This window comes from Salpingoeca rosetta (assembly GCF_000188695.1).
Source record: "Salpingoeca rosetta unplaced genomic scaffold supercont1.19, whole genome shotgun sequence".
Lineage (NCBI taxonomy): Eukaryota > Choanoflagellata > Craspedida > Salpingoecidae > Salpingoeca > Salpingoeca rosetta.
This window is the reverse complement of record NW_004754915.1, coordinates 713,846-737,420: the sequence shown is the minus strand read 5'-3', so window position 1 is coordinate 737,420 and position 23,575 is coordinate 713,846. Positions and strand designations below refer to the sequence as shown.

General features: G+C 57.6%; 2 protein-coding genes across 2 annotated transcripts; one reads left to right on the top strand and one right to left on the bottom strand.

Moving 5' to 3' along the window:
* The first annotated feature begins 824 nt into the window (after positions 1-824).
* On the top strand, positions 825-14,646 carry PTSG_07901 (uncharacterized protein). The gene is made up of 31 exons (XM_004991647.1): positions 825-981; positions 1,100-1,225; positions 1,444-1,560; positions 1,704-1,751; positions 1,900-1,945; positions 2,240-2,484; positions 2,759-2,838; positions 3,006-3,075; positions 3,330-4,075; positions 4,299-4,525; positions 4,766-4,890; positions 5,129-5,280; positions 5,508-5,598; positions 5,842-6,011; positions 6,256-6,367; positions 6,528-6,656; positions 6,926-8,513; positions 8,720-8,835; positions 9,117-9,509; positions 9,733-9,790; positions 9,959-10,015; positions 10,303-10,458; positions 10,651-10,748; positions 11,010-11,459; positions 11,796-12,123; positions 12,388-12,612; positions 12,858-13,021; positions 13,195-13,306; positions 13,437-13,570; positions 13,799-13,942; positions 14,193-14,646. Exons 1-31 carry the CDS (start codon positions 865-867, stop codon positions 14,364-14,366), a joined length of 6,798 nt encoding a protein of 2,265 aa, XP_004991704.1. The 5' UTR covers positions 825-864; the 3' UTR covers positions 14,367-14,646.
* A 1,246-nt stretch (positions 14,647-15,892) lies between these two features.
* On the bottom strand, positions 15,893-23,519 carry PTSG_07900 (amino acid adenylation domain-containing protein; the record flags this gene model as incomplete). The annotated part of the gene is made up of 2 exons (XM_004991646.1): positions 15,893-23,413; positions 23,437-23,519. 2 exons carry the CDS (start codon positions 23,517-23,519, stop codon positions 15,934-15,936), a joined length of 7,563 nt encoding a protein of 2,520 aa, XP_004991703.1. The 3' UTR covers positions 15,893-15,933.
* Between the last annotated feature and the right edge of the window lie 56 nt (positions 23,520-23,575).

Below are 23,575 nucleotides of genomic sequence, written 5' to 3'. Positions count from 1 at the left end.
GGGAAACCCATGATGGGTTATTTGGGCAATCAACCGATGCCCCTTGTGCACACTCGAGTGCGGTGCTCGCTCGAGCGATTCCAATTGCAATTGCCAGTGAGGGTGTGAATAGAAGGGGTCTTCGAGGTCTTCGGATACGGAGGTGGAGACAAGTGTGAGGAGACAAGAAGGGTTGATCACCAGCAACTCTAGCAACTGGGTTCGTTGGATGTTGTTTGTTTTGCGTGTTGTGTTGTTGTGTTGGGAATGATGTGACAACAGTGTCAACAAGCACACAAGCCACACAAACTTGCTTGCTTGCTTGGAGCATGGCTTGCTTGGCTTTGATCGCAAACCAGCAAGCAAACAACAACAACAACAACAACAACAACACGCAAAAAACAAACAAACAAACAAACAAACAAGCACCAAAAACAAAGGTGGGCGAGCTTGACTGTGAGGTTACTGTGGGCTTGGGCGCAGAGGACGATTTCTTTCGCGGTTGTGCAAAAGATGTCGTCATCTGAACGCGGGGAACCGCAACCTCAACTCGTGACGTCACTGGCACCCCAATCCTTGAGGGGTCTGGATTGCTGAGTCAGCGAAAAAATATGGGCGGAACTGCTGATGACTCACGAATCCCGCGACCGCAACACGACGACGGACACACTTCACAGTCACACACCCTCTGTTGATTTGGTGTGTCCTGCGGTTGTGTCGACGCGAGACAAGAGCTAGAGCTACAGCGCCCACTTGCGACACACAGACACACAGACACACATACACACCACACCACACCACACCACACCACACCACACCACACCACACCACACCACACCACACCACACCACACCACACCACACCACACCACACCCCACCACAACGATGGACGACGGAGGTAGCCGACGATTCTTTGGTCAATACACGACCATCGCCAACGAGATTGCGCGAAACCTGGACGCCTATGCCGACCACCAAACGTTGGCAGAGCTGACACAGAACGTGCGTGCTGTGTCTTGGTGTCCTTTGCAAGTGGATACCTGCTGCTGTGTGACTGCTTGGGATGCTGTACACAGTGGTTGATGTTGCTGCCCGGTGAATGGGTGCTGGTGATTCGCAGGCGGACGATGCTGGCGCACGTCGTGTTGGATTCATGCTGGATGCCAGGTCACACGGCACCGAGAAGCTCCTGAAGCATGACGGATCCCACAATCGCCTGGACGACCTACAAGGACCCGCGTTGCTGGTGTGTGAGTGTGTGGGTGTTGTGCGTGAGATGTGTGAGTGTGTGTATGCATGATGTGCGTGGGCGTGCGTGAGATGTGTGAGTGTGTGTGTGAATGTTTGAGTGTGTGAGTGTGTGCTAGTACGTGATGCGCTTACGTGTATGTGATGCGCGTGCGGTATGTGCTGATCCAATGTGCCTGTGTTGTGATTGCTTGACCCTGGCGCAATCATACCCAGGCGTTTGATTCCGCCGTCTTCAAAGCAGATGACTTTGACGGCCTGCGAGCGTTTGGACGGGGTGGCAAGCGCTTTGATCCCACCAAGACGGGCAAGTTTGGCCTCGGCTTCAACTCGGTATGCTATGGCACGAACACCGTGGCCGTGATCAGCTTGTCATGACACATTGTGCATGCTCTCTTGCCAGCATTACGCACGCAACAAGTGTCAATGTTTCAGCGTGTAACATGTCACATCAAACAACATCAACTCGTTGACAGGTGTATCACCTCACAGAGGCCCCACTCTTTGTTTCGGGCGAGCACTTGGTAAGCCATACTATGCGCTACTTATGTGTGTGTGTGTGTGTGTGCCTGTGTGTATGTGCGGGTGCTTGCGTTTACACTTGTGCGTGCGAGTGTGTCACGAGCATTGCTGACAGGATGACGCATGTGTTGTATCTTGTTGTGTTCACAGGTCATGCTTGATCCACAGTACAAGTTCCTCCCAGGCCTCTCCAGAGGTGAGGTCAATGTGCGCCACATACCCTTTCGTCATCCCTGCAACGCACTATAAACACCCACACCCACACCCACATGTGTACACAGACACACAAACACAGATACAGACAGACAGACAGGCACACACACACACACACACACACACACACACACACGCACACACACAGACACACAGACACACAGACACAGACACACACGTATGCACATACACCTACACACATAAACACACACAAATACACACATACACATACACACATAAACACACACACACACAAAACTGCATGCTTGGGTGGCAGCGCATGAGCCCGGGCTTCAAGTCCACTTGCCGACGGAGGATCGTGGCGCCATATCGGACCAGCTTGCACCATTCAATGTTCCGGAGTTTGGGTGCAATCTTGACGGTGATGCGGGCAGGTTCAACGGAACGCTGTTCCGATTTCCCCTTCGCACAGAGGACCAGGCCGAGACGAGCGAGTTGCGACCGGGAAACCCATACACCGTCGATGACGTGTTGCACCTCTTCACCGAGTTCAAAAAGGAGGTGAGTGTATGTATGTATGTATGTATGTATGTATGTATGTATGTATGTATGTATGTATGTATGTATGTATGTATGTATGTATGTATGTATGTATGTATGTATGTATGTATGTATGTATGTATGTATGTATGTATGTATGTATGTTTGTATGTATGTTTGTTTGTTTGTGTGTGAGCACTGCACCGCGTAGTTGAACAGACGATCATTGCCGGACACCGAGCCCCTCACACCGACTGACTGGTTATGCCGTCTGCGTCATGATCCAATGAATCAGGCAGCCGAGCTGTTGCTCTTCTTGCATCATGTCGAGTGCATTGAGCTGTGGATTTGGGACCCTTCAGCTTCGCAGCCCTCGTCAGTGCCATGCATGTATTCACATGCACTTTGTTCCTGCTGTTTTTCGCACACTGCTTCAACAGACACGACAACACTCATCCACACATACACACACACAATTGCAAACGTGTTTGCAGTGTTTTGACGAGACAACTAACATTGTGTGTTTGGCGGATTTCGTGCAGCTGTGTGTTCAAGGTTGAAACGACGGGCGCAAACCTCGAAAAGCGCGCAGAGCTTGCAACGTGGCTTCGGGTACGGGCGCAAGCGCACTGATGACTGATGCACGCTCTTGTGTGCGTGCTTGTGCGTGTGTGTGCGTGTATGTGTGTATGTGTGTGTATGTGTGTTTGAGTGTGTACGTGTGTGTACATGCCTATGTTTGTGTACGTATGTGTGCATGTGTGCTTATGTGTGGTTTCATTTTTCCACAAACACCTCAAGACTGCACACAGTTATGCTTTTCGCACAAGCGAAAACTCACCCTCCATGTCCGCCGTGCAACGCAGACATCGCTGGATGCATGGGCCCAGAAGCATGGAAAGCCGTGGAAGGAATGCCCACACGCCCTAACCGACATTCTCAAGTCCATTCACAAGCCGAAGCAGACATTGCCTCGTTCAAGCATCTTGCACAACATTCACACCTACGAGAACGGGGAGCGCGTGTGCACCACATCATGGTGGCTGCGCCAGGGCGTCGGCCTGAACAAGGCCTTCCGCTACAGCTGCAACGCCTCCACGTCAGCAACAGACAAACCGCTGTGGCCGATTGGCTGCGTTGCCGCCCGTATCAGCACCACCATCCACACCACCAGCGGCACCCACGATCCCACAGATCCCACGCATTCCTCATGCGCACGCGCACACGCGCACACAACGCCGCTGCCGCTTCAAGGCCGAGCCTTTGCAACCCTGCCTACGGAGGTGAGCACGGGCTACCCCGTCCACGTCAACGCTCGGTGGTGTCTCATGGACAACCGGCAGGCACTGCAGACGTCACAGGCGGCGTCACACAAGCGCATGAGCGACTTCAACCGCGTGCTTATCCAGGACACGCTTGCCCACCTCTGGGCAGAACTCTTGCTTGAGCTGCGCGAGCTTGGGCTCAGCGCTGCCACATACTACGCCCTCTGGCCAGGCAGCGACAGCACTCCTTTGGCGGAGCCGTGGTCACTTGTTCTCAGTCCCTTTTACAAACACATGCACAAGAACGCCTCCTGCATGCTCATGCGCTCGCCGTTGTCCCAGCACCCGTACGTGCCAATGTGTGTGTGTGTGTGTGTTGTGGTGTGCTGTGTTGTGGTGTGCTGTGTCGTGCTGTGTGTGTGTGTGTGTGTTTGTGTGTGTGTGTGTGTGTGTGCATGCCCCTTCTGTGCGTTGTTTGTATTTGGGTATTCTTTGTCCTCCATGCACTCACGCAACTCACCATCCCATCCATCTGTACGCCTCCAACACGCTCTCCATTGTCACCCACAGCGCCGCCGCACACCACCACCAACAACCACCACCACCACAGCAGCAGCAGCAGCAGCAGTGGAAGCAGGCGAGCGAGGTGGAGTTTGACGACATCACATCGAGCCATCTTCTTCATCTCAACGGGGACAGGCGGGGTGTTGCGTGGCGGCGATGGTCCCATCTCATGCTCCTCGCTGGTGTCGTCAACAACGGCCACCACCTCGACGGACGACCACGTTCGCTCGAAGGTAAGATGCTCGTGGTGTCCTGTGATCTGTGATGGGCTGACATGTGCGCACAGTGTGTGAGCCAGTGACCCAAAGCTGCGCGTGGGCTTTGCGGGATCGCTCATCCACAAATACGCTGGATGTTGTGTGGTGCGGTTCGCTTTCAACTTCTGAATGCACTTGTTGTCGTGATGCGATTGTCCTTTTCACACATTTTTTGTTGTGCGTCTGTGCGCGTGTGCATGCATGAACCGTTGTCAGAAGCGACAAGTTTGCCGCCACTGCAACGGTTTCGGATGATTGCACGCGTGATCATTCGCCAGTTGCGTTGCGTTGGCAATGTTGTGCACGCACTCGCTGCAGATGGCTTTCCGCTCACCTCCACCGTGAGTCTGCTGTAGCTGCTGCTGTGGTTGTGACTTTTGTTATGCTTGTTTGCGTGCGTGCGTGCGTGTGTGCGTGCGTGAATGTATACAGCCAGAGTGTGCGTGTGTGGTGTGTATTTGAAGTGCATCACATGCCGTGTTTGGACACACCTTGCTCCCAGAGCGTGTGTTGCGTGGGCTCTCCCGCCGCACAAGTGTCACCCCTCTCTCACCCGTTGATGGTTTTCCTCGTGTGCAGCCGGGTTTTGTTCGCGAGCACTTTCGCAAGGCGAAGCTGGACACAACCGCCACCACACCAGCAAGCGTTGCAGCCTTCTATCGCGGCGTGGCCCTGCCTCAGCGCCGCACACCGCTGCACAGCACCCCCGTGCCCAGTCTACACAACGCAGAGTGCGTTTTCTTGCAGATGCAGAGAAATGCTTGCTTGTTGTTACACACTGTTGTCTTGGCGTTGTTGTTCGCTTACGGATGTGTTCGTGTGGTCAACTAATCAACTCGTGTCAATCATATTGTCGAAACGCACCATCTTTGACGCTTGTACTGCACAACACGCCACACGCGCGCGCACATGCACACACTGGTGATCATTGCATGATTGCGTCTGCACTTTGCTGCAGGAGCATTGCTGCAATTGTGCGCTACTGCTTGAGCGAGCGAACAAATCATCGGCGACCTCACTGTCTTGTCGGCACCCCGCTCCTGGCCATGGTTTGTTTCGTTGACTGGGTTGTTTTGCTTATTGGTTGGTTGGTTGGTTGGTTGGTTGGTTGGTTGGCTGGTTGGTTGTGAGTTTGTGCGTTTGTGCGTTTGTGCGTTTGTGCGTTTGTGCGTTTGTGGGTTTATTGTGACGCTGTTTGAGCATGATGGGAATACTCGTTGACCACATGAGCCGACCACATGCATTCACGGCTGTTCTCACGATTTTGTGTCGGTCGTTGTCTGCGCGCATAGGCCGATGGCACGCTGGCGGAGTTTGGTGTCGCGTGCCATCCCGAGCACGGAAACGCCCTGCTGTCTGCATCTCCGCATGTGGATCGCCTGCTTGGGCCAGTTGCGCGCACGATTGTTGCACACCCCGCCATCACAAACGTCCTCCTTCACGCAGCAGATGACAACACCCTGTGCGTTGTGAACAGCGTTTGGACTGGCGCATGTGTATCCACCACACGTTCACACCCATGCGCACACTCATACACCACCCGCACGCACCTTTGTGCATACACACATACATACACACATACACATACACAATCATTCACACAATCATTCACACAATCATTCACACACAAGCATTCACACACACACACGCACACACAATCACGCTCGTCCACGCTCACGTTCGCTTCCGTGCATATCAACAACAAGGCAAGAGTTGGCTGTGAGCAAGTTGAGTGCCGGAACGCTGCACACCCTCATCAGCAGCTCCCTTCCGCCACATCTCGTCTGCAACACAGCTCCAATCGAATGGACGAGTGACGTGAGACCCTCTGGCAACTCTGGCCCTGTTGTCTTGTTCACTGATGTTGGACAGGTGGCCATTTCTCGTTGCCCACGCACATGCATTCTAATGCAAACATCACCACCGACACACTCATGTCATTGTCACACGCCGTCGTGTCATTGTCACATCATCGCAGTTGGAGTCCAGTGTAGACACGTCGCGGTTTGTTGCGCCGTCACGCGAGTGGGTGGAGGCATTCTACGCGGTGCTTGCTGTGATGGTGCAACAGGACATTGAACCGGCCACCGTGCTCAACACATTCAAGGTGTGTATGAGTGTCGCGCGTCATTTTTTTGTGTGTGTGTGTGTGTGTGCGCGTGAGTTGTGTGCTTGGATATGTGCGCGCCTGAGTTGTGTGCTTCGGTATGCGTGTTGATGGTCGTACGTTTGCATGCGCTCCTTCATGCCATATGAAGCTGCCAACGTTGTTCTCGCCACACAAACAAACACACACACACACTCACACACACAACACGCACAACACCCTCGTACGCACAAAACACACACGCGCACACGCAAACGTATTGTGCACAGGACATCCCTGTTGTGCCTGCATGCGCACACAAGCACAACGGCGAGCCGGCCGCTGCGCTGCTCGGTGACAGTCACGAGTCGTCATTCGTGGCACCGCCAGAATATCTAGCAACCGTGCGCGTTGCACGCACGTGTGTACTTCGCTTTCCGCGCAGCGCTGAGGGCGACGACATTGCTCTCTCGGATTCCATGTCGCACCTGTGTGCCATTGCCTCCACCTTTGGCGTGCGTTTCCTGTTGGAGGACGTCATGGACACGCACGTGCTCAAGCTTCCGTTCCCGACACTCAGCCCGTCGGCACTCATCACCATCCTCGCACATCTGTATCAAGAGCAGCAGCAGCAGCAAGGTGCCGTCCACGCGGTGGTCGAAGGTGAAGATGGTGCTGCCGCTGTCCCGTTCTCACAGCCGCGTGCGAGGGATGTGGCGTGCATACTTCGCTACTGCGAGCAAGGCGCAGATGACCTCACAGAGGAGGACTTGAGCGCGCTCAAGACGCTGCCGTTCTTCGAGGTGGATGAGGTGCAAACAGCCACCGATGTGCAACAACACGGCGGGCCCAGCACCGCGAATGGGACCGACGCTTCCGTCCGGTCCTCGTCGTCATCCTCGTCTTCGTCATTGTCAGCCCATGGTGCACAGCTGCGCCGCTCACGCGACCAACTCGCGCCCGGCCGCCGCAACAGACGCCTCCCTCCTGTCCCCGGTGGCAGCAGGCGAGCAGGTGATACACAGCCCTCCACCAGCCGTCACCGCGACAGCGCGGATTCGTCGAGCTTGCGGGGCAGCACACTGGCAGCTTCCGCGGACCACAACAACGGCTATGGCGAGGATGATGATGATGCAGAGGACAACGGCAGCACACGCTTCATCTCCATTGCGCACCTGACGGCACCACGCGAGCTGCCGGCGCGTGCGTGGACGGCGTTCCTCGGCGATGCGCAGCTTCTCAAGTCCAAGGCAGGCGTGTGCCCTCGGCTGTACGAGCGGCTTGGCATTCGCCCGCTGGAGGAGGGCGAGTACTACACCACGTATGTGTTTCCCGCGCTGCCGCGCCTGACGCTTGAAGAGCGACTGCGCGTCATGCACGAGATCAGCAACAACCCGCGCCTGCTTGAGGACGAGGGCGTGCTTGCTGCTCTCCGCACCATCCCGTTTGTGCCCGTGCGATCAGGCGAGGTGGTGGCGCCCACGGACGCGTATGCGTCGGTGTCATTCTTCTACGACCTGTTTCCTCAGCGCGTGGTGGATGTGGAGAAGGTTGCGGGAAGGCGGTGGTTTGTTCCGTTTGCGGAACGCGCGGGGCTGGTGACGACGGTGACGCCAAATGTGATCGTTGCTGCTGCCCGCATGGCTGCCGAGGAAAAGAGCCAACGCATGACAGATGCCATTCTCCGCTTCGTCAGTCTACACGGCTCGACGTTTGAGCGGGACCCCACCCTCTCCACCGCCCTCGCCTCCATCCCCTTCCTGTATCCCGACGTCCCTCAAGATCCGCAGCTGCAGGCGCTGCTGCCATACGATTGCGCGGCCTGGTACTGCCCCTCGGAAATCTTCATCCCTTCAAGCAAGGAGAACAGCCTTCTCGGTGAGTGCGCACAGACTGGTAGACCTGTGTTGCTCGATACCATTGTGTTACGTGTCGCACCAACGATGGTTTTCTTCAATCTGAAAACGCATGACATGACTGAACCTGTTGTGGGATTGGTCGTCAATCACCGCATGACGTCTTATGCCTGCATGCAAACAAGTTGCTCATTTGCGCACGACACCTGCTCATTCACACCCTCGCAGTGTGGAGCCAAGTTCCCATCACGCCGCCTCAGTATTCGCTGAGGGTGATTGAGGGGTGCTCTGCAACACCCGAAACAGTCGCAAAACACCTCCGCTTCTGTTCGGCTCTTGAAAGTGTAAGCCAGTGTGTCGCACTGCCAGCGTATCAGTGAGTGACAGAGAGAGAGAGAGAGAGAGAGAGAGAGAGAGAGAGAGAGAGAGAGAGAGAGAGAGAGAGAGAGAGAAAGAGAGGGAGAGAGCGTGTGGTTGTGTGTGCGTGATTGTGTTGTGTGTGTGATTGTGTTGTGTGTGTGTGTGATTGTGTTGTGTGTGTGTGTGTGTGCACTGCCCTTCACCTCTCGCTCACGCCATCTGCCCTTGCGCCGTTGCGCCGTTGCTTGCCTCGAAAACGATATAGGATGTGCTGCGCAAGTTTACCACTTGGATGCGCTTTCGAAATGTGGAGAACCTCGTGTGGCCGTGCTACCGCTTCTTCTCCCAGCTGCTTGAGGAGCAGCCTGTGGCCGAGGTGAAGCAGCTGCTGCAGGAGGGAAACTTGGCGCTCGTGATGGACCACTCCGAGACAGACCCGGTCACCGCGCGCCCGCGGCTGAAGCCAATTTTTGTGAGCGCAAGTTGCGTGTTTGACGAGCTGCTGCCACCTGGGCTGCCGCCGTTTGCCTACCCGACATCCATGCTAACCCGCAGCGCGATGGAGGACAATGCGCTGCTTGATGCCATGGGCGTGCGCAAGGCGCCGTCCCTGGAGGATCTTGTTCGCTGGCTTGCCCAGTACGCACAGCGCGCACAGGTTGGTCGTTATTTGTGGTTTGTGTGTGTGTGTGTGTGCGTGTGCGTGTGTGTGTGCGTGTGTGTGTGTGTGTGTGTGTGTGTGTGTGTGTGTGTGTGTCTGTGTGTGTGTGTGTGTGTGTGTGCTTGCAGGTGGACACGACTTTCTCCGGTGCAGTTGCCAGCCACGCTGTTTTACTTGTTTTCATTGCACTGACCCTAAGCACTGTGTGTGCTTCGCTCAGGGCGAGCCTTTGGATGACAAGACAACCCAATATGTCACGCACATTTTCGGCCTCCTTGGTGCGCATTGCTCGTGTTCGGTGCCACTGCTTGCCTGTGCGTCCATGCCATGTGAAATGGGTCAATCTTCGGTTTCCACGGAATGATAGCACACCACGTTCATGTTGCTACTCCTGCTGTAACACGTTTCGCTCACCTCATGTGTTTTCCCCTCTCCTCCTTTGACAGAAAAACACGAAGCCATCATCAAAGCACACAATGTCACCAGCCAAGAATACTTTTTTGGTGCGAGACAGAGAGAGTGTGTGTGCGTGTGTGTGTGTGTGCGTGTGTGTGTGTGCGCGCGCGCGCGCGCGTGTGTGTGTGTGTGTGTGTGTGTGTGTGTGTGTGTGTGTGTGTGTGTGTGTGTGTGTGTGTGTGTGTTAATCCAATGTGTGTGTGTGTATTCTGCGCAGGTGTGTGCTGTTCTTCGTTTTCCAGCCTACTTCGTAGGTGTCATGACTGATTTGTTGTTTTCTTTTGTGTTTTGAACCTGCTTGTACTGCACGCGTGCGTGATGCGGGCTTCTCCAGCACTGACGGCCCAGAACAAGCTGATGCCAGCCAAGTTTGTGGTGGTTGACGATGCGCCATGGTTGAGGAATCGAATTGACACTTCAAGCATCTTCTCCGTTCATCCACGCATCGCCACCATCGCCAAGAGAATTGGCATCCTCGGCCTCAGCCAGGGTGAGAAGGGGCTCTCTGATGCCTGTATGAAGACGCGTTGTTGCCGTTGTAGCTGACACTCACTTGCTTACTGTTTCCAGTGTGTCGCTGCTGCATCTTTCCCTTGCTGCTTCTGTTGTGCTGTTGTCGTGCAAACATGACCCGTACCTGTCGCTGTGTCTGTCTCTCATGACGCGTCCACTCGCACCACAGCTGTGGAGGAGCGCCTGCATGCAAACTACGCACCCGAAGCCGTTCGAGACCGCAGCGCAAACATCGTCAGCCAATGTCAAACTTGGCAAACCACGCTGGTACATTGTTCACACACACACACACGCAATGAAGCGTACTTTCATGGTGTTATCACGCACATGTGCGCACACGCATGCTAGTGCAAGTACACCCTTGCACAGCTTTCATGTGCATCCAGCTATTACCTTCACGTACACTCGCACACATATACACACACATACACACACGCACACACACATGGCCTGTCCGTGTGCGTGTTCATCCTGCTCACGACCTGCACAATTCCTGTGTGCCACTGTTCACCCGGTCTGTTTCATCAGCGGAGCCGCGAGTTTCGGATTGCGGTGTTGAGGATCGTCGCCCACGAGTCTGTCTCCCTCCCATTCCGCGCAATGACAACAGCAGGAGGAGGAGGAGGAGGAGATGCAGGCAGCGACATGTCGCTTCCTCAGGCGCCGGGTGCAGCTTCGGCCCAGGCGTCCAGCCAACGCAACAGCAAACAGCAGCTGCGCGCTCAGCTGGTTCGGCTGCAGCGGGCGGAGATTGTGCCCGTCAACTTTGTTGAGAGCGAATTCCTTCTTCTCTCCACTGGACAGGACATCACGAGGCAGTCACGCGGGTCCCCCTGCGTGGCGGCGCGTGTGCCAGATCAAGAAGGAAGGGAGCGGGTGGTCTTCTATCTCGACACCTCGTTTCCTCGCTTCATGCGCCTCTCAGCGCTCATCATGACTCTCAACCGTTTTCTCGACTCGACCGTCCACAACCTACAGGTCTGCGTGTGCATGTGTGTGTGTGTGTGTGTGTGTGTGTGCAATGTGTTTATGTGTCTACGTGTGTGTGTGTGTGTGCGCGTGTGTGTGTGCGTGTGTGTGTGCAATGTGTTTATGTGTCTACGTGTGTGCGCGCGTGTGAAGATGCTTGCGAGTGTCTGGGTGCACATGTGCTTGTACGTGCACAAGGTTGTACGTCCACATACGTGTGCTTGTGCATGGGTTTGCTGTGTGCGCACCCAACTCCAACGCCCTTCTTTTCTGCTCACCAGCAGCTGAAACGGCCATTCTCCACACCTGCTTTGCATGGTCTTACGGTTTCGTGCTCGCTCGTAGACGCTTGAGAAGGTCCTCGAGTCAGCATCCCACGAAGTGGAAAAGACGCTGGACTTCCTGCACGTGACCAAGGTGTCAGCTGATGAGCTGGGCGAGGCACTCAAGACGGCAGACGCGAGCGAGCTGGATCGCCTGGCGCCGCTCACTCCAAGTCAGCTGATTGCATTTCCGCTTGGCGGTGACGTGGTGGTGCGCCGACAAGCGGACGGGTTGCATGTTCACGGCGTGCTGCTGGACTTCGACCCAGAGCACGATACTGCGCACATTGAGTTGTCGGATGGCACCACGCTTGACGCAGCGCCTGGCCAGATGTTCCGCGTCATGCAAGGTACGTGGTGCCGGCGCAGCGTATTCATGTTGGTGGGCGTTTGTCATGACATTGCTTGTTTGTTTCAATTGCCGTCGTTGTACTTGCGCGTGCCACCTTCTCACATGATGTTGCTTGTGGTTGCGTGTATAATCCTCTGCCTGTGCCTGTGCGCGTGTACGAATGTGTGTGTGTGTGTGTGTGTGTGTGTGTGTGTGTGTGTGTGTGTGTGTGTGTGTGTGTGTGTGTGTGCATGACGTTTTTTTTTTTTTTTTTTTGGCACAGCGGATGAGCATGCACAGGCTGTGCGGGATGCTGCTGCCGCCGCCCGACGAAAACGCACTGCACATGCAAGCGCAGCTGCGTCGGCGACTACCGGCAGAGACCGTTCGTCGGAGAGAACTGCACCTGCAGAGGATGTTGAGCGGGAGGCAGCGGCGGTGATTGGTGAGGACTACGACGAGACAAAACAAGAGGCAGAAGACGCCATTCGCCAGGAGTTCAAAGACGGTGCGGTGTTGTACACGCATAGAATCATGCCGATTGCATTTCTGTTTGTTTGTTTGTTTGTGTGTGTGCGTGTGTGTGTGTGTGCGTGTGTGTGTGTGTGTGCGTGTGTGCGTATGCGTGCGTAACACAGTTGCATTTGGCATTTTGTGTTCCTGCTGGCGAACATGCGCTCATCTTGAATTCGCGCTCCATCCACACACACACACACACACACACACATTCTCACACGTCGCATTGCATGACAGCTTTGGCAGGGCAGCCCGTGCAACGCCAGCGGTATGAGCCACTGGACCCACAGTGGCTGGAGAAAGAGGAGGCGGTTGTGGCGCAGTTGAAGGATCGTTACGAGCATCTGCGCACGACACTGGAGCCAGAGGAGCCCGGTGTTGACGACGTCCTCGTCGAGGCCGTACGTTGCGCACCAGATTGTGTGTGTGATGTGATGTGTGATGTGTGAGATGTGTGTGTTTGTGCGTGTGTGATGTATGTGATGTGTGATGTGTGTGTGTGTGTGTGTGATATGCGCCCGTGTCCTCCTCGACCTACCCCGACATGACCTTGTTTGCCGCCCTCCACGTGCAGGGATTTCCGGTGCCTGAGGCGGGACAGGATGCACGTTTGCGAAACGCCAGCGTGGAAGTGTCCACGCGTGTGCGTCGCGGATACGATCTCGTTCGTCTCACCAACATTGACGGTCAGTGCTTGCACTCACGTTGCGCGCCACACCCGTTATTGTTTCTGTGTTGTTCTGCACTGCTTCATTCAATGTCTTGTTCACCTTTTTGCTAACTGTTGGCTTCGCCATGCACCGTTCAAATGCGCAGGGGTGGCGATCTTTCACTCGAGGAACCAGATTGCAGAAGGCCGCTTGCAACTCTTTCAGCAGTGCGTGCGCATTCTCAAAGAAGTTTCAGACGTGTTTTCCTATGACGCCAGATACGTCACACTCTTCTACCAGGTTTGTTTGTTTGTTTGTTTGTTTGTTTATTTGTTTATTTGTTTATTTGTTTATTTATTTGTTTGTTTGTTTGTTTGTTTGTTTGTTTGTTTGTTTGTGTATGTGTGTGTGTGTGTGTATGTGTGTGGTTGTTTCTGCACATTTCGTTTCCCTGTCACAGCTCGCTTGCTTTGGGGGTTCTATCCTTGAAACCTTGACATGAGCTCATCCCCATTCACCCATCGCTAGGAGGAGGCCCAGTCACGGTTCATCAAGCAGAAGCTGCTGTACAACATCTGGCCCATTGAAGAGCATGCAAAGGCGCACGGCGTGCAGGACGTGGCCAGCGACCCCTTTGCTTACATGTACTTCTATGGCCTTCACATTCACAAGGTGTGTGCACATGCGTGCATGCGTGGACGCATGCGACTTACTCAGTGTGCATGTGTGTGCATGTGTGTGCATGTGTGTATGTGTGGACGCATGGTACATGCCGTGTGAGTTGCGGGACACTGCTTGCTGCTCTCACTAAACCCCTGCATGCCCCACTTCGTTGACCATTCACGCTGCTACCGTTGCAACTCACTCCTCAGCCTTCTGCGTCTCACCCATGCACCCCACATCGCACCCCGCATTCCTTCAGCTGGCCCACTTCCACGACATTGTGCACGGGACGAGGCACGACTACTTCATGAACGAGCTTCGCATTGAGTTTCTTGACGAGTGGCTGGCTCTGCTTGACAGCAAAGGCTTTGATGCTGAGGCGTTGGAGCAGTCGGAGTTGGGAGAACGCTGTCTGCGACATGTTGTGTTCTAACTATCTGTGGTTGTTGGCCTCATGCGTCAGACAATCACGAGCGTTCAGCTTGTGTCGTGTTGTGTCCTGTTTCCTTTTCTGTTTCTTTCTCTCTTGCCTTGTTTCTGTTACATCTCCACCCTTGGCTTGCCATATCGTTTTCGCGGTACAATGAGCGAGTGAGAGTACATGATACAGTAAGTGATGTTCGAATGTCTAAAATGACCACATGCGAGATGAAAACACACAGATGATGATAAACAACACTGACAGTGGCTTATTCACATCAGGCAAACTCAAACCACACATCGAGCAACAACAAGCTTGTGTTGTGCTGTGTCCTGTTTCCTTTTCTGTTTCTTTCTCTCTCGCTTTGTTTCTGTTTGTGTTACATCTCCACCTCTGACTTGCCATATCGTTTTCGCGGTACAATGTGCGAGTGAGTACATGATACAGTAAGTGATGTTCGAATGGCTAAAATGACCACATGCGAGATGAAAACACAGATGATGATAAACAACACTGACAGTGGCTTATTCACATCAGGCAAACTCAAACCACACATCGAGCAACGTGTAATGGGGCACCGCGGTTGCCCACAGAGACAGGCGGCATCTTCTCCTTGCTACCTCGTGCACATGCAAGTTCCCGCTCAAGCAAATGCACAGCAACGAGTAAGATGGGCCGCCGCAGTGGCCTCAACACCCCACACGACGCTCACATGAAAAGAAAATCAGTAAGAAAGAAAGAGAGTCAGAGCAAGTAAGAGCGATGAACACACAACACACAATGCGAAGCAAACGAAGCAAATCACATTTCTAGTTGACAAATGGAAGCATATCAGAAACAAGGGAAAACACACTCCGTCCACCAATCCATGTCTAAGATCTCACAAGTGTCGCACCCTCTGAAGAACATTAATCCCTCAGCACACCCAAGCAACGCACCTTCTCTCCTTCAACACACCCACCCATACACACACACACTCACGCGCGCGCGCGCGCACACCCACACCCACACACACACACACACCCATACCACCCATACACCCATACACCCACCCACACACCCTCCCCCCCCCCTTATAATCAGTTGATCTATGGTACAGCTTTCTGTTTTCCCTTTAAGCCCTCCTCTATCGTACATACCCCCCGGAGGCCTTATCGGGCTAAGCAGCGTTATGATTTAGCCAGCAGAGCAAGTATGGCCAATTGAGACTGGTTTAGATCGAAGCCGACACACGCCGGGGTGTTAGAACGATTGAATCGCGGGTTGTTTTTTCAGTACTCTGTGGGGGTTGGGAATGTATCGACACTGCCGATATTGGTAACCGCATTGCGTCTCCTGTACCATCATCGCGCACTCCCAGTGCTTTCGAGTCTTTTGCGACCCGTCAGCCCTGCCCGTGTGTCTCCACACGGCTCAAGCCGTCCTGGGAGCTGTGTCTGCTGCCTGGGTCTCTTGACAAATGAGCGCTTTTCCCGCGCGCGCGCGCGCACCACCACCACCACACACACACACACCCATACACCCATACACCCATACACCCACCCACACACTCCCCCCCCCCTACCACACACACACACCCTCAGGCCTTGCTCTGCTTGCGTTCGACAAGAGCAATGACTTGTTCCAGCGTGGTGTCTGGACCAACCGCTTGCAAGCTGAGGGCAAAGCCTTGCTTGCGCAGCCGCGACACAAACATGACAGTCGACAGCGAATCGCCGCCCGCCTGCTTGATGGTCTCCTTCAGCACAACGCGCACATCAGGGATGGGCAGTCCAGACAAAAGCACGTCCTGCCACACCCGAAGCACCTGCTCCCCAGCATCAGACACGCCAGACGAAGGGCCAACCTCGTGCGCGCGCCCGGCCGTCGCCGCCTCAGCCGCAAACTCGGGCTTCATCAGCATCTTGCGGTCAATCTTGCCGTTCACGTTCAGCGGCAACGACTCAAGCTCAATGTATCGCTCAGGCACCATGTAGTCTGGCAATTTCGTGCGCAGGAACTCCACCAACGCCTCCGTGCTCCATTCCGGGCGCCCCTCTGCTGGCGTCTGCGCGCTTCCTTCTGCGCCCCCTGCTGTTGCAGTTGTTGCAGTTGGTGTGGCTGTCGTGGGCAACTTGGTGCAAAAGTACGCCACCAGCTGCTTGTTGATCACCACCACGCATGACGTGTGGATGCCGGGGAAGCGCGACAGGTGCGCGTCAATCTCATTCAGCTCCACGCGGAAGCCGCCAATCTTCACCTGGAAGTCGATGCGCCCCAGCAGCGACAGCGCGCCGTCAGAAAGCAGCACAACACGGTCACCCGTCGCGTACAGCCGCCGTGGCAGCACCCTCTCCCACTCGCTCAGTCCAAGCACAGCCGAGCCCGGCCATGCGCCCTCTCCGGCGGTGCTGGCAAGTTCGCCATCCTCGTTCAACAGGCACCCTGGCAGGGGCACAAACGCGCGGCGCGTGAGGTCTGGCGACTTGTAGTAGCCAATGGCCACGCTGTCGCCGGCAATGTACAGCTGCCCTTCTTCGCCCACGGCGCACGGCTGCAGGTTCTCGTCCAGCACAAGCACCCGCTGTCCGGGCAAGGAGTACCCGTAGGGAATGGTGCGCCAGTCGTCACACACCTCCTTCACGTCAAAGAAGTTGTTCCAGATGCTCGTCTCCGTGCACCCACCAAGCGCGAGCACAGCGCACTCCGGCGTGGTCACGCGGCGCAGCTGTGCAGGCAGCGGCAGCGGCACAAAGTCGCCGCTGAGCATAAAGTGCCGGATGGACGGCGCACGCAGCTCAAGCGTCTCGCAGTACTCGCACAGCATCTGCGCAAACGCAGGCACGCTGTTCCACGTGGTCACTTGGTACTTGTGGCAAAGGTCCACCCACGCCTCGGGGTCCCGGCTGATGCGGTCCGTTGGCACAATCACGGCACCACCGCACATGTGCGCTGAGAACGTGTCAAAGATGGCAAGATCAAACGTCAGCTGCGTGATGGCAAACACGCGGAACCCACGCTCCAGGGCTGACATGCCAAACACGTCTGCCGTGTTGATGACCGTGTTGCACGCGCCACCATGCTGCACCACCACCCCCTTGGGCGTGCCCGTGCTGCCCGAGGTAAACAGGATGTACGCCGGGTCCTCTGGCATCACCTGCGCAAACGGCACCAGCGGCTCAACCAGCTTGGCATCAGCCACCAGGCTCGAGCCGACCAAGCTCGTGCCCTTCGCAGCGCCGAGCTGCGTCCGGAGGTCCTCGTGCAACGCGTCAAGCTCGATGCGCTCCAGTCCTTGCAGAGCGGGGGCACCGGCGCCGCGAATCGACAGCACAACCCGCAGCTCGCACTTGTCTCGCACCAGCGCCGTGCGCTCATCCGGCCACGTTCCCGAGAACGGCACAAACGCACAGCCAGCCTGCAGCACACCCACGGCCGCAGCCAGCTGATACCGGCACTTGGGCATGTCCAGCCCCACGGGGGTGCCCTTGGGCAGGCCCTTGTCCGTCAGCCACGCATGCACGCGGTTGGCCAGCCACAGGTACTCGGCAACCGTGAGCTCGCCGTCCTCGTCGGCGACGGCCAGGTCCGACAGCGAACATGCGCCGCGCTCCAGGCCTTGCCGCGACAGCTCATGCAGCAGCTGGTGCTCGTGCTGTGGCTGGAAGCGATACAGGCTCAGCACGTCCGCCTGCACCATGGTGTGCCCAATGTTGCCTGCAAGCACGCCTTCGCGGTTTGCTGCGAGTCGCCGCATCACCGTCTCCAGCTGCCACGACATACGCGCCAGGCACTCACGGGCTGCCGCGGTGCTCTTTCGGGAGCGCAGCTCAACGTGCCACTCGCCGTCACCCTTGCGAACCACATGAAGCATCAGCGCGAACGCAGTCATCTGCTGGGCCACAGTCAAGGCTTCCAGCGCACTACTCGCACCACTCGTCCCACTCGCACCACTGTCGCCACGCACGCCGTGACTGCGCAGGCCGCCGGTGTCAAAGAAGTTGAGGGCCACGTCGCTGATGGGCTGACTGGCACCTGCCCGCCGCACATGGGGCATGGCACGCACCACGTTGGAGAAGAAAAAGTGCTGGAAGCGCATGGCGCGCTGCACACCTGCAAACACCGCTTGCACGTGCTGGGCAAGCGTGCGTGACATGTCCACCGTTGTGTGCACGGGCACCGTGTTGATGAAGTGCCCCACCACCTGCCGAAACTCGGCGGGGCGACCCGCGGTCGGGCACAGCACGCACAGCTCACGCTCGCTGGCCGCGTGCGACAGCACGAGCTGATACAGCGACAACAGCAGCGCAAACACCGTCACGTGCTGCTGCCTGCTGGTGGCAAGCAGGGCATCCCCTTCCGTGCGTGGCAGGGTGAACTGCACGGAGTGGCCGTGATCAGCGCCACCGCCACCGTCAACGTCACCGCTGTCCTCGTCGCCCGCACGCAGCTCGGGCGGCAACTGGGACCGGTCTGCCGGCAGGCGGCTCAGCTCCGCCTCGTAGTAGGAGAGGGCGGCATCGCGCAGGGCCACCTGCTGTTGCGCCTGCCAGGCAATGAAGTCCTTGTATGTCGGCTCCACCGCACCGGATGGCAGCGCAGAGCGGCCAGCGTACAGCGCCATCCACTCCTCCGCAAGTGTGTGCAGCGCAACAAAGTCGGCAGAGATGTGGTGCACAAACAAGGCCACGTACTGCTCCGTGGCATTTGCAAACACCATGCAGTCCACAACAGGGCCCTCAGAGAGCGACCATTGCTGCCGCAGGACTTGGGCCACGGCACGCAGCACTGCCTGCTCCGGCGTTTCTTCTGCTGTCGAAGCTGCAGTTGTTGTTGCTGCCACATCTTGGTCGTGGCCCACGCCTGGAATGGGTCGGGTCGTGAAGCGGAGGGCATCGGCAACCGTCAGCGTGCTCGGATCTCCCGTCTCCTCATCAAACACCTGTCGCAGGCAAGCGTGGTGGTCCACGACAGCGGCAAGGCTCTGCTCCAAGCGAGCAACGTCCAGCTTCTGCCGCGCACGCGCAACGTAGCAGATGTTGTACGCATCTGCCTGGGGGAGGGTCTTCCACAGATACCACATGGCACGCTGGTTCAGTGACAGCTCTGTCAGCACACCACCAGGCCTGCGAACAGCAGCTTCCGAACCCGCATCAGATGTGGATGGGTGGTACTGACCCTGCTGCTGCAGCAGCTGCAGCTGCTGCTGTTGCTGCTGAACGTGGTGCAGCCTGGACGCCAGCTGTGGCGGCCTGAATGCAGGGGAGGCCGTGCGCGGCTGCGGTGTTGGTGTTCGCGACCCGGATCGCCCCCGCCCAAACCGTGCACCGTACCGGTCCAGCAGCTGCACGGCCGTTGGGGTTGCCGCGCGCCCGCCACCGCTCAGGGGACCAGCAGGGATGGCTGTGGGCCCACGCAGCTTGGACAACAGCGAGTCAATGTCTGACAGCAGCGCGGGCGCTAGAGGAAGGCTGCGAAGCAACTCCAGCACGCCAAAGTCTGCCGCCTCCAGTCCACCTCCACTGGCGGCGGCAGCAGCGGCGGTGGGCGTTGGTGGGACAAACCCCACAATGCCGCCGCTTTGCGCTGGTGTGGGTGCTGTGGCTGTTGCCTCGCTTGCCCACGCCTCCGCCTCCGCCTCTTGCTGCTTGCGGGCTGCTGCGACGGCCTGTTCCCGAGCGAGGAACGAGACGGAGCAGCTCGGGCTCAGCAGCTCGTCAGAGGACAGCGTGACGCCAAACAGCCGCTGCAGCTGTCCCTGGAGCTCCACCGCCACCAGCGAATCAAGACCAAACGCGAGCAGCGGCGACTTGTCATCCAAGTCCCAAACATCCATGCCGAGCAGCCGAGCAACAAGCTCTCGTACATCTGACGGGCCGCCACCGGCTGCTGGGTGCGCCCCTGTTGCAACTGCGGCGTGAGAGGTGGCCGCTGCTGGCCTTTGCGTGTCAGCAGCACCTGCGCTGGGCGTGAGAGGTGATGTCTGGGCAAGCGCAATGCACGCAACCTCCTGCCAGGTGACCTGCTCCGCAAACTCGTCAGCACGGCCGGGGCGACATGTCGCCCACAGGCTGGCGAGCGCCAGCTTGCCCTGCGCCTCCGTGATGAAGCCCATGCCATGGCTCTCGATGCGCACCCTGTTGGCCAACGACAGCTGCGCCGTCATGCCACCGACGGCAGGGTCCCAAGGCCCAAAGTGGATCGTGTGCGTGTTGGGCACAAGCTCGCGTGCAGTTGCGTCTGCCAGCGCATTGGCAACGGCATAGTTGAGCTGGCCCGGGCTGCCCAGCACGGCACTGGAAGACGAGAAGAGTAGCACGCTCTCACACCTGTGCCCGCACGAAAACAGCTCCTGCAGCAGGATGCGCAGACCAGCCACTTTCGGCTGCATCACCTCCTCAAACAGGTCCGGCGTCTGGTGGCGGATGGGGGCATCGCGCGTGCACCCAGCCGTGTGGACGACGCTCGTCACCCGAATCCGCCGCTGCGGTTGTGTCTTCTTCACCAGGCTGCCCAAGCGAACAAGCAAGAGCCTGACGCTGCGCGGGTCCGTGATGTCGCACGTCATCGACACCACATGCCCACGGAGATAGCCGCGTGGCAGCGGTTGTGCGGCAGCACACTCCGCACGCGTCAGCAGCACCAACAACGAGCACTGCTGCGCCAGCGTGTCCCGCGCCACCTGTGCCAGTGCACCAGAGCCACCCGTCACAAGCACGACCTCAGCCACGTCACCAGTTGCGACACCTGGCGCAGTCGCGTGCGCCGAGGGCACAAGCCTGCCCTGCGTCAAGGCACTGCTCTGGGACAGGGGAACAGCGCGCGGCTCCAAGTATACCGCATCCATGCCCTTGTTCGGGGAAGTGCTGGCAACCAAGCCCGTCACGGGTGGCAGGTCGTCCACAGCGAGAAGCACGCTGGCCAGGTCACGCTGCGCAACGCCAGCCCCAACAAACACCACAGCGTGATCCACAGTTTGCTGCTCAAGACAGGCGGTGCGAACAGCCGCGGTCAGCGCCTGCCACTTGCGAACAGCACGGCCAGAGCTGGCTGACGAGCCAAGCGTCTCCGGCACCAGCACACGCAGGCGCACTCCCTCCTGGATGCACTTGAGCAGCCACGGGTACAGTTGTTGCACGACCGCCGCCATGCTGACGGTCGCGGTAAGCTGTGGCACGCACACCACCGCAGCTTGCACCGCAGTCCAGCCAAGGGACCGAGGAGAAAGCAGGGCGAACACGCGCTGAGGCGTCACGTCGGCCGGCGCCAGATCGAACGACGTCGTCAACGTCGCTGTTGTGCTGCCCTTGGCGCTAGCCAGGCTGCATTTGCTCACAGAGCACGCAGTGCCGTCCTTGCAAAGCACATCCACGCGATGGGGCAACTCGCTTCGCAGGGCATCGTCGGCAGCACCAAACAGGTCAAGCAGCACCACCCCCTTGGGTGCGCGCTCCCGGCGGGCGGTGACGCGAGGTTCAAGCGGAAGCGGCGTGGTCGTCCATTCCAGCGTGTGCATCGTATCCATCGCAGCACACTCTGGCGTCAGGCCTGGACCAGGCGTGAGCCAGTATCGCTTGGACATGAACTGCGTCGTCCATTTGCTGTAGCTGGAGGTGCGGCGAATGTCAGCCAGGGTCGCGCCCGTGCCGCCAAGATGCAGCAGCTCTTGCACTACCGGTGCCAACACGCGACGGTTCACGTCGTGCAGCGCCGTCGGCGATGTGGAGGACTCGTCCGACACCTCAGACTGCAGGTGTGGGATGAGCACGCGGCCAAGGAACTCCGAGAGCGGCAATGCGGATGCCAATTCTGCAACCGTCGCAGCGTCCGCTGTGGTTTCAATCCAGGGAAGCACGCGTTTCCAGTCGTCCAGGCCAGAGACGTCAAACACGTCAAAGGGTGACACGCCTTGCTGCAGCAGCTCATCCTCGTGGCTCACGCGCACGGCAAGCTTGGTTTCCGCATCATCGCTCGAGCTGAGGATGGTCGACGCAGCCGTCAAGAAGTCCTGGCGCGTGCGAGCAACAATCACGACCTCAGGCGCAAAGTCGGAGGTGTTGTCAGCGAGAAATAGCCACAGGCCCAACAAGTCAACAGCGTTGTCCGACGACGAGAGGCCGGCCATGCACTGGCGCAGGCGATGAGAGGTGTGTGCGGCTGAGGGGCTGCCAAAGCAGAACACGAGGGGAATCGGCGGTGGCGCAGCAAGGGACTCGGTGTCGAGCAAATGCGTATTCTGAACCACAACGTGGCAGTTGGTGCCGCTGAAGCCAAACGAGCTTACACCAGCGATGCGGTGACCAAGCAAACGAGCTCCAGAGCCATCAGCGAGAAGCAAAGGTGCACCATCATCAGCCTCAGGGTTCTGCCACTCCGTCGTCTCCGTCGCAACACGCACGCTCGGCGGTAGCTCCCCAATCGCAGGATTCAGCTCCTCAAAGTGCACGTGCCGCGGAATCACACCACGCTCAACACTCAGGATCGCCTTGATCAGGCCCGCAACACCAGCCGCCGCCTCCGCATGCCCAATGTTCGACTTGATCGACCCTACATGCAGCACGCGCCCACACGCACTCTCGCCCTTGCGCAGCGCCGCAATCGCCGCCTGCATCTCCATCGGATCCCCAAGCGGCGTCCCCGTCCCGTGCGCCTCAAGCATCTCAACATCCCCAGCCGCAACGCCCGCACTGCGCAGCGCAGCCTCAATCACTGCCGTCTGCGCGGGGCCATTCGGCGCAGTCAGCCCAGACGACCGCCCGTCCTGGTTCATCGCGCTGCCCCGGATCACGGCCCGGATCGGGTCGCAGTCGCGCACCGCGTCCTCCAGCCGCTTCAGCACAACAACGCCACACCCTTCAGACCGCACATACCCGTCCGCGCTCGCATCAAACGCCCGGCACTGCCCTTGCTTCGACAGCATTCGCGTCTTCGTCAAGTGGATGTTGCCGTCAGGCAGCAGCACAATGTTCACGCCGCCCGCAAGCACAACATCGCTCTCGCCACTGCGCAGCGACTGGCATCCAAGATGCACAGCAACAAGCGACGTCGAACATGCAGTGTCCACAAAGAACGCTCGGACCCTTGAGCCCAAGCGCATACGCACACGCGCCCAGCAAGCACACTGCTCGGGTTCCCCGTGATCATGTGCCCAGCCTGCGCCTCATAGCGTCCCCGCTGCACGCTCATGCTCAAGCACCTTGTGGTACTCGTTCTCACAGACCCAATCCTCACCCCCGTCCGCA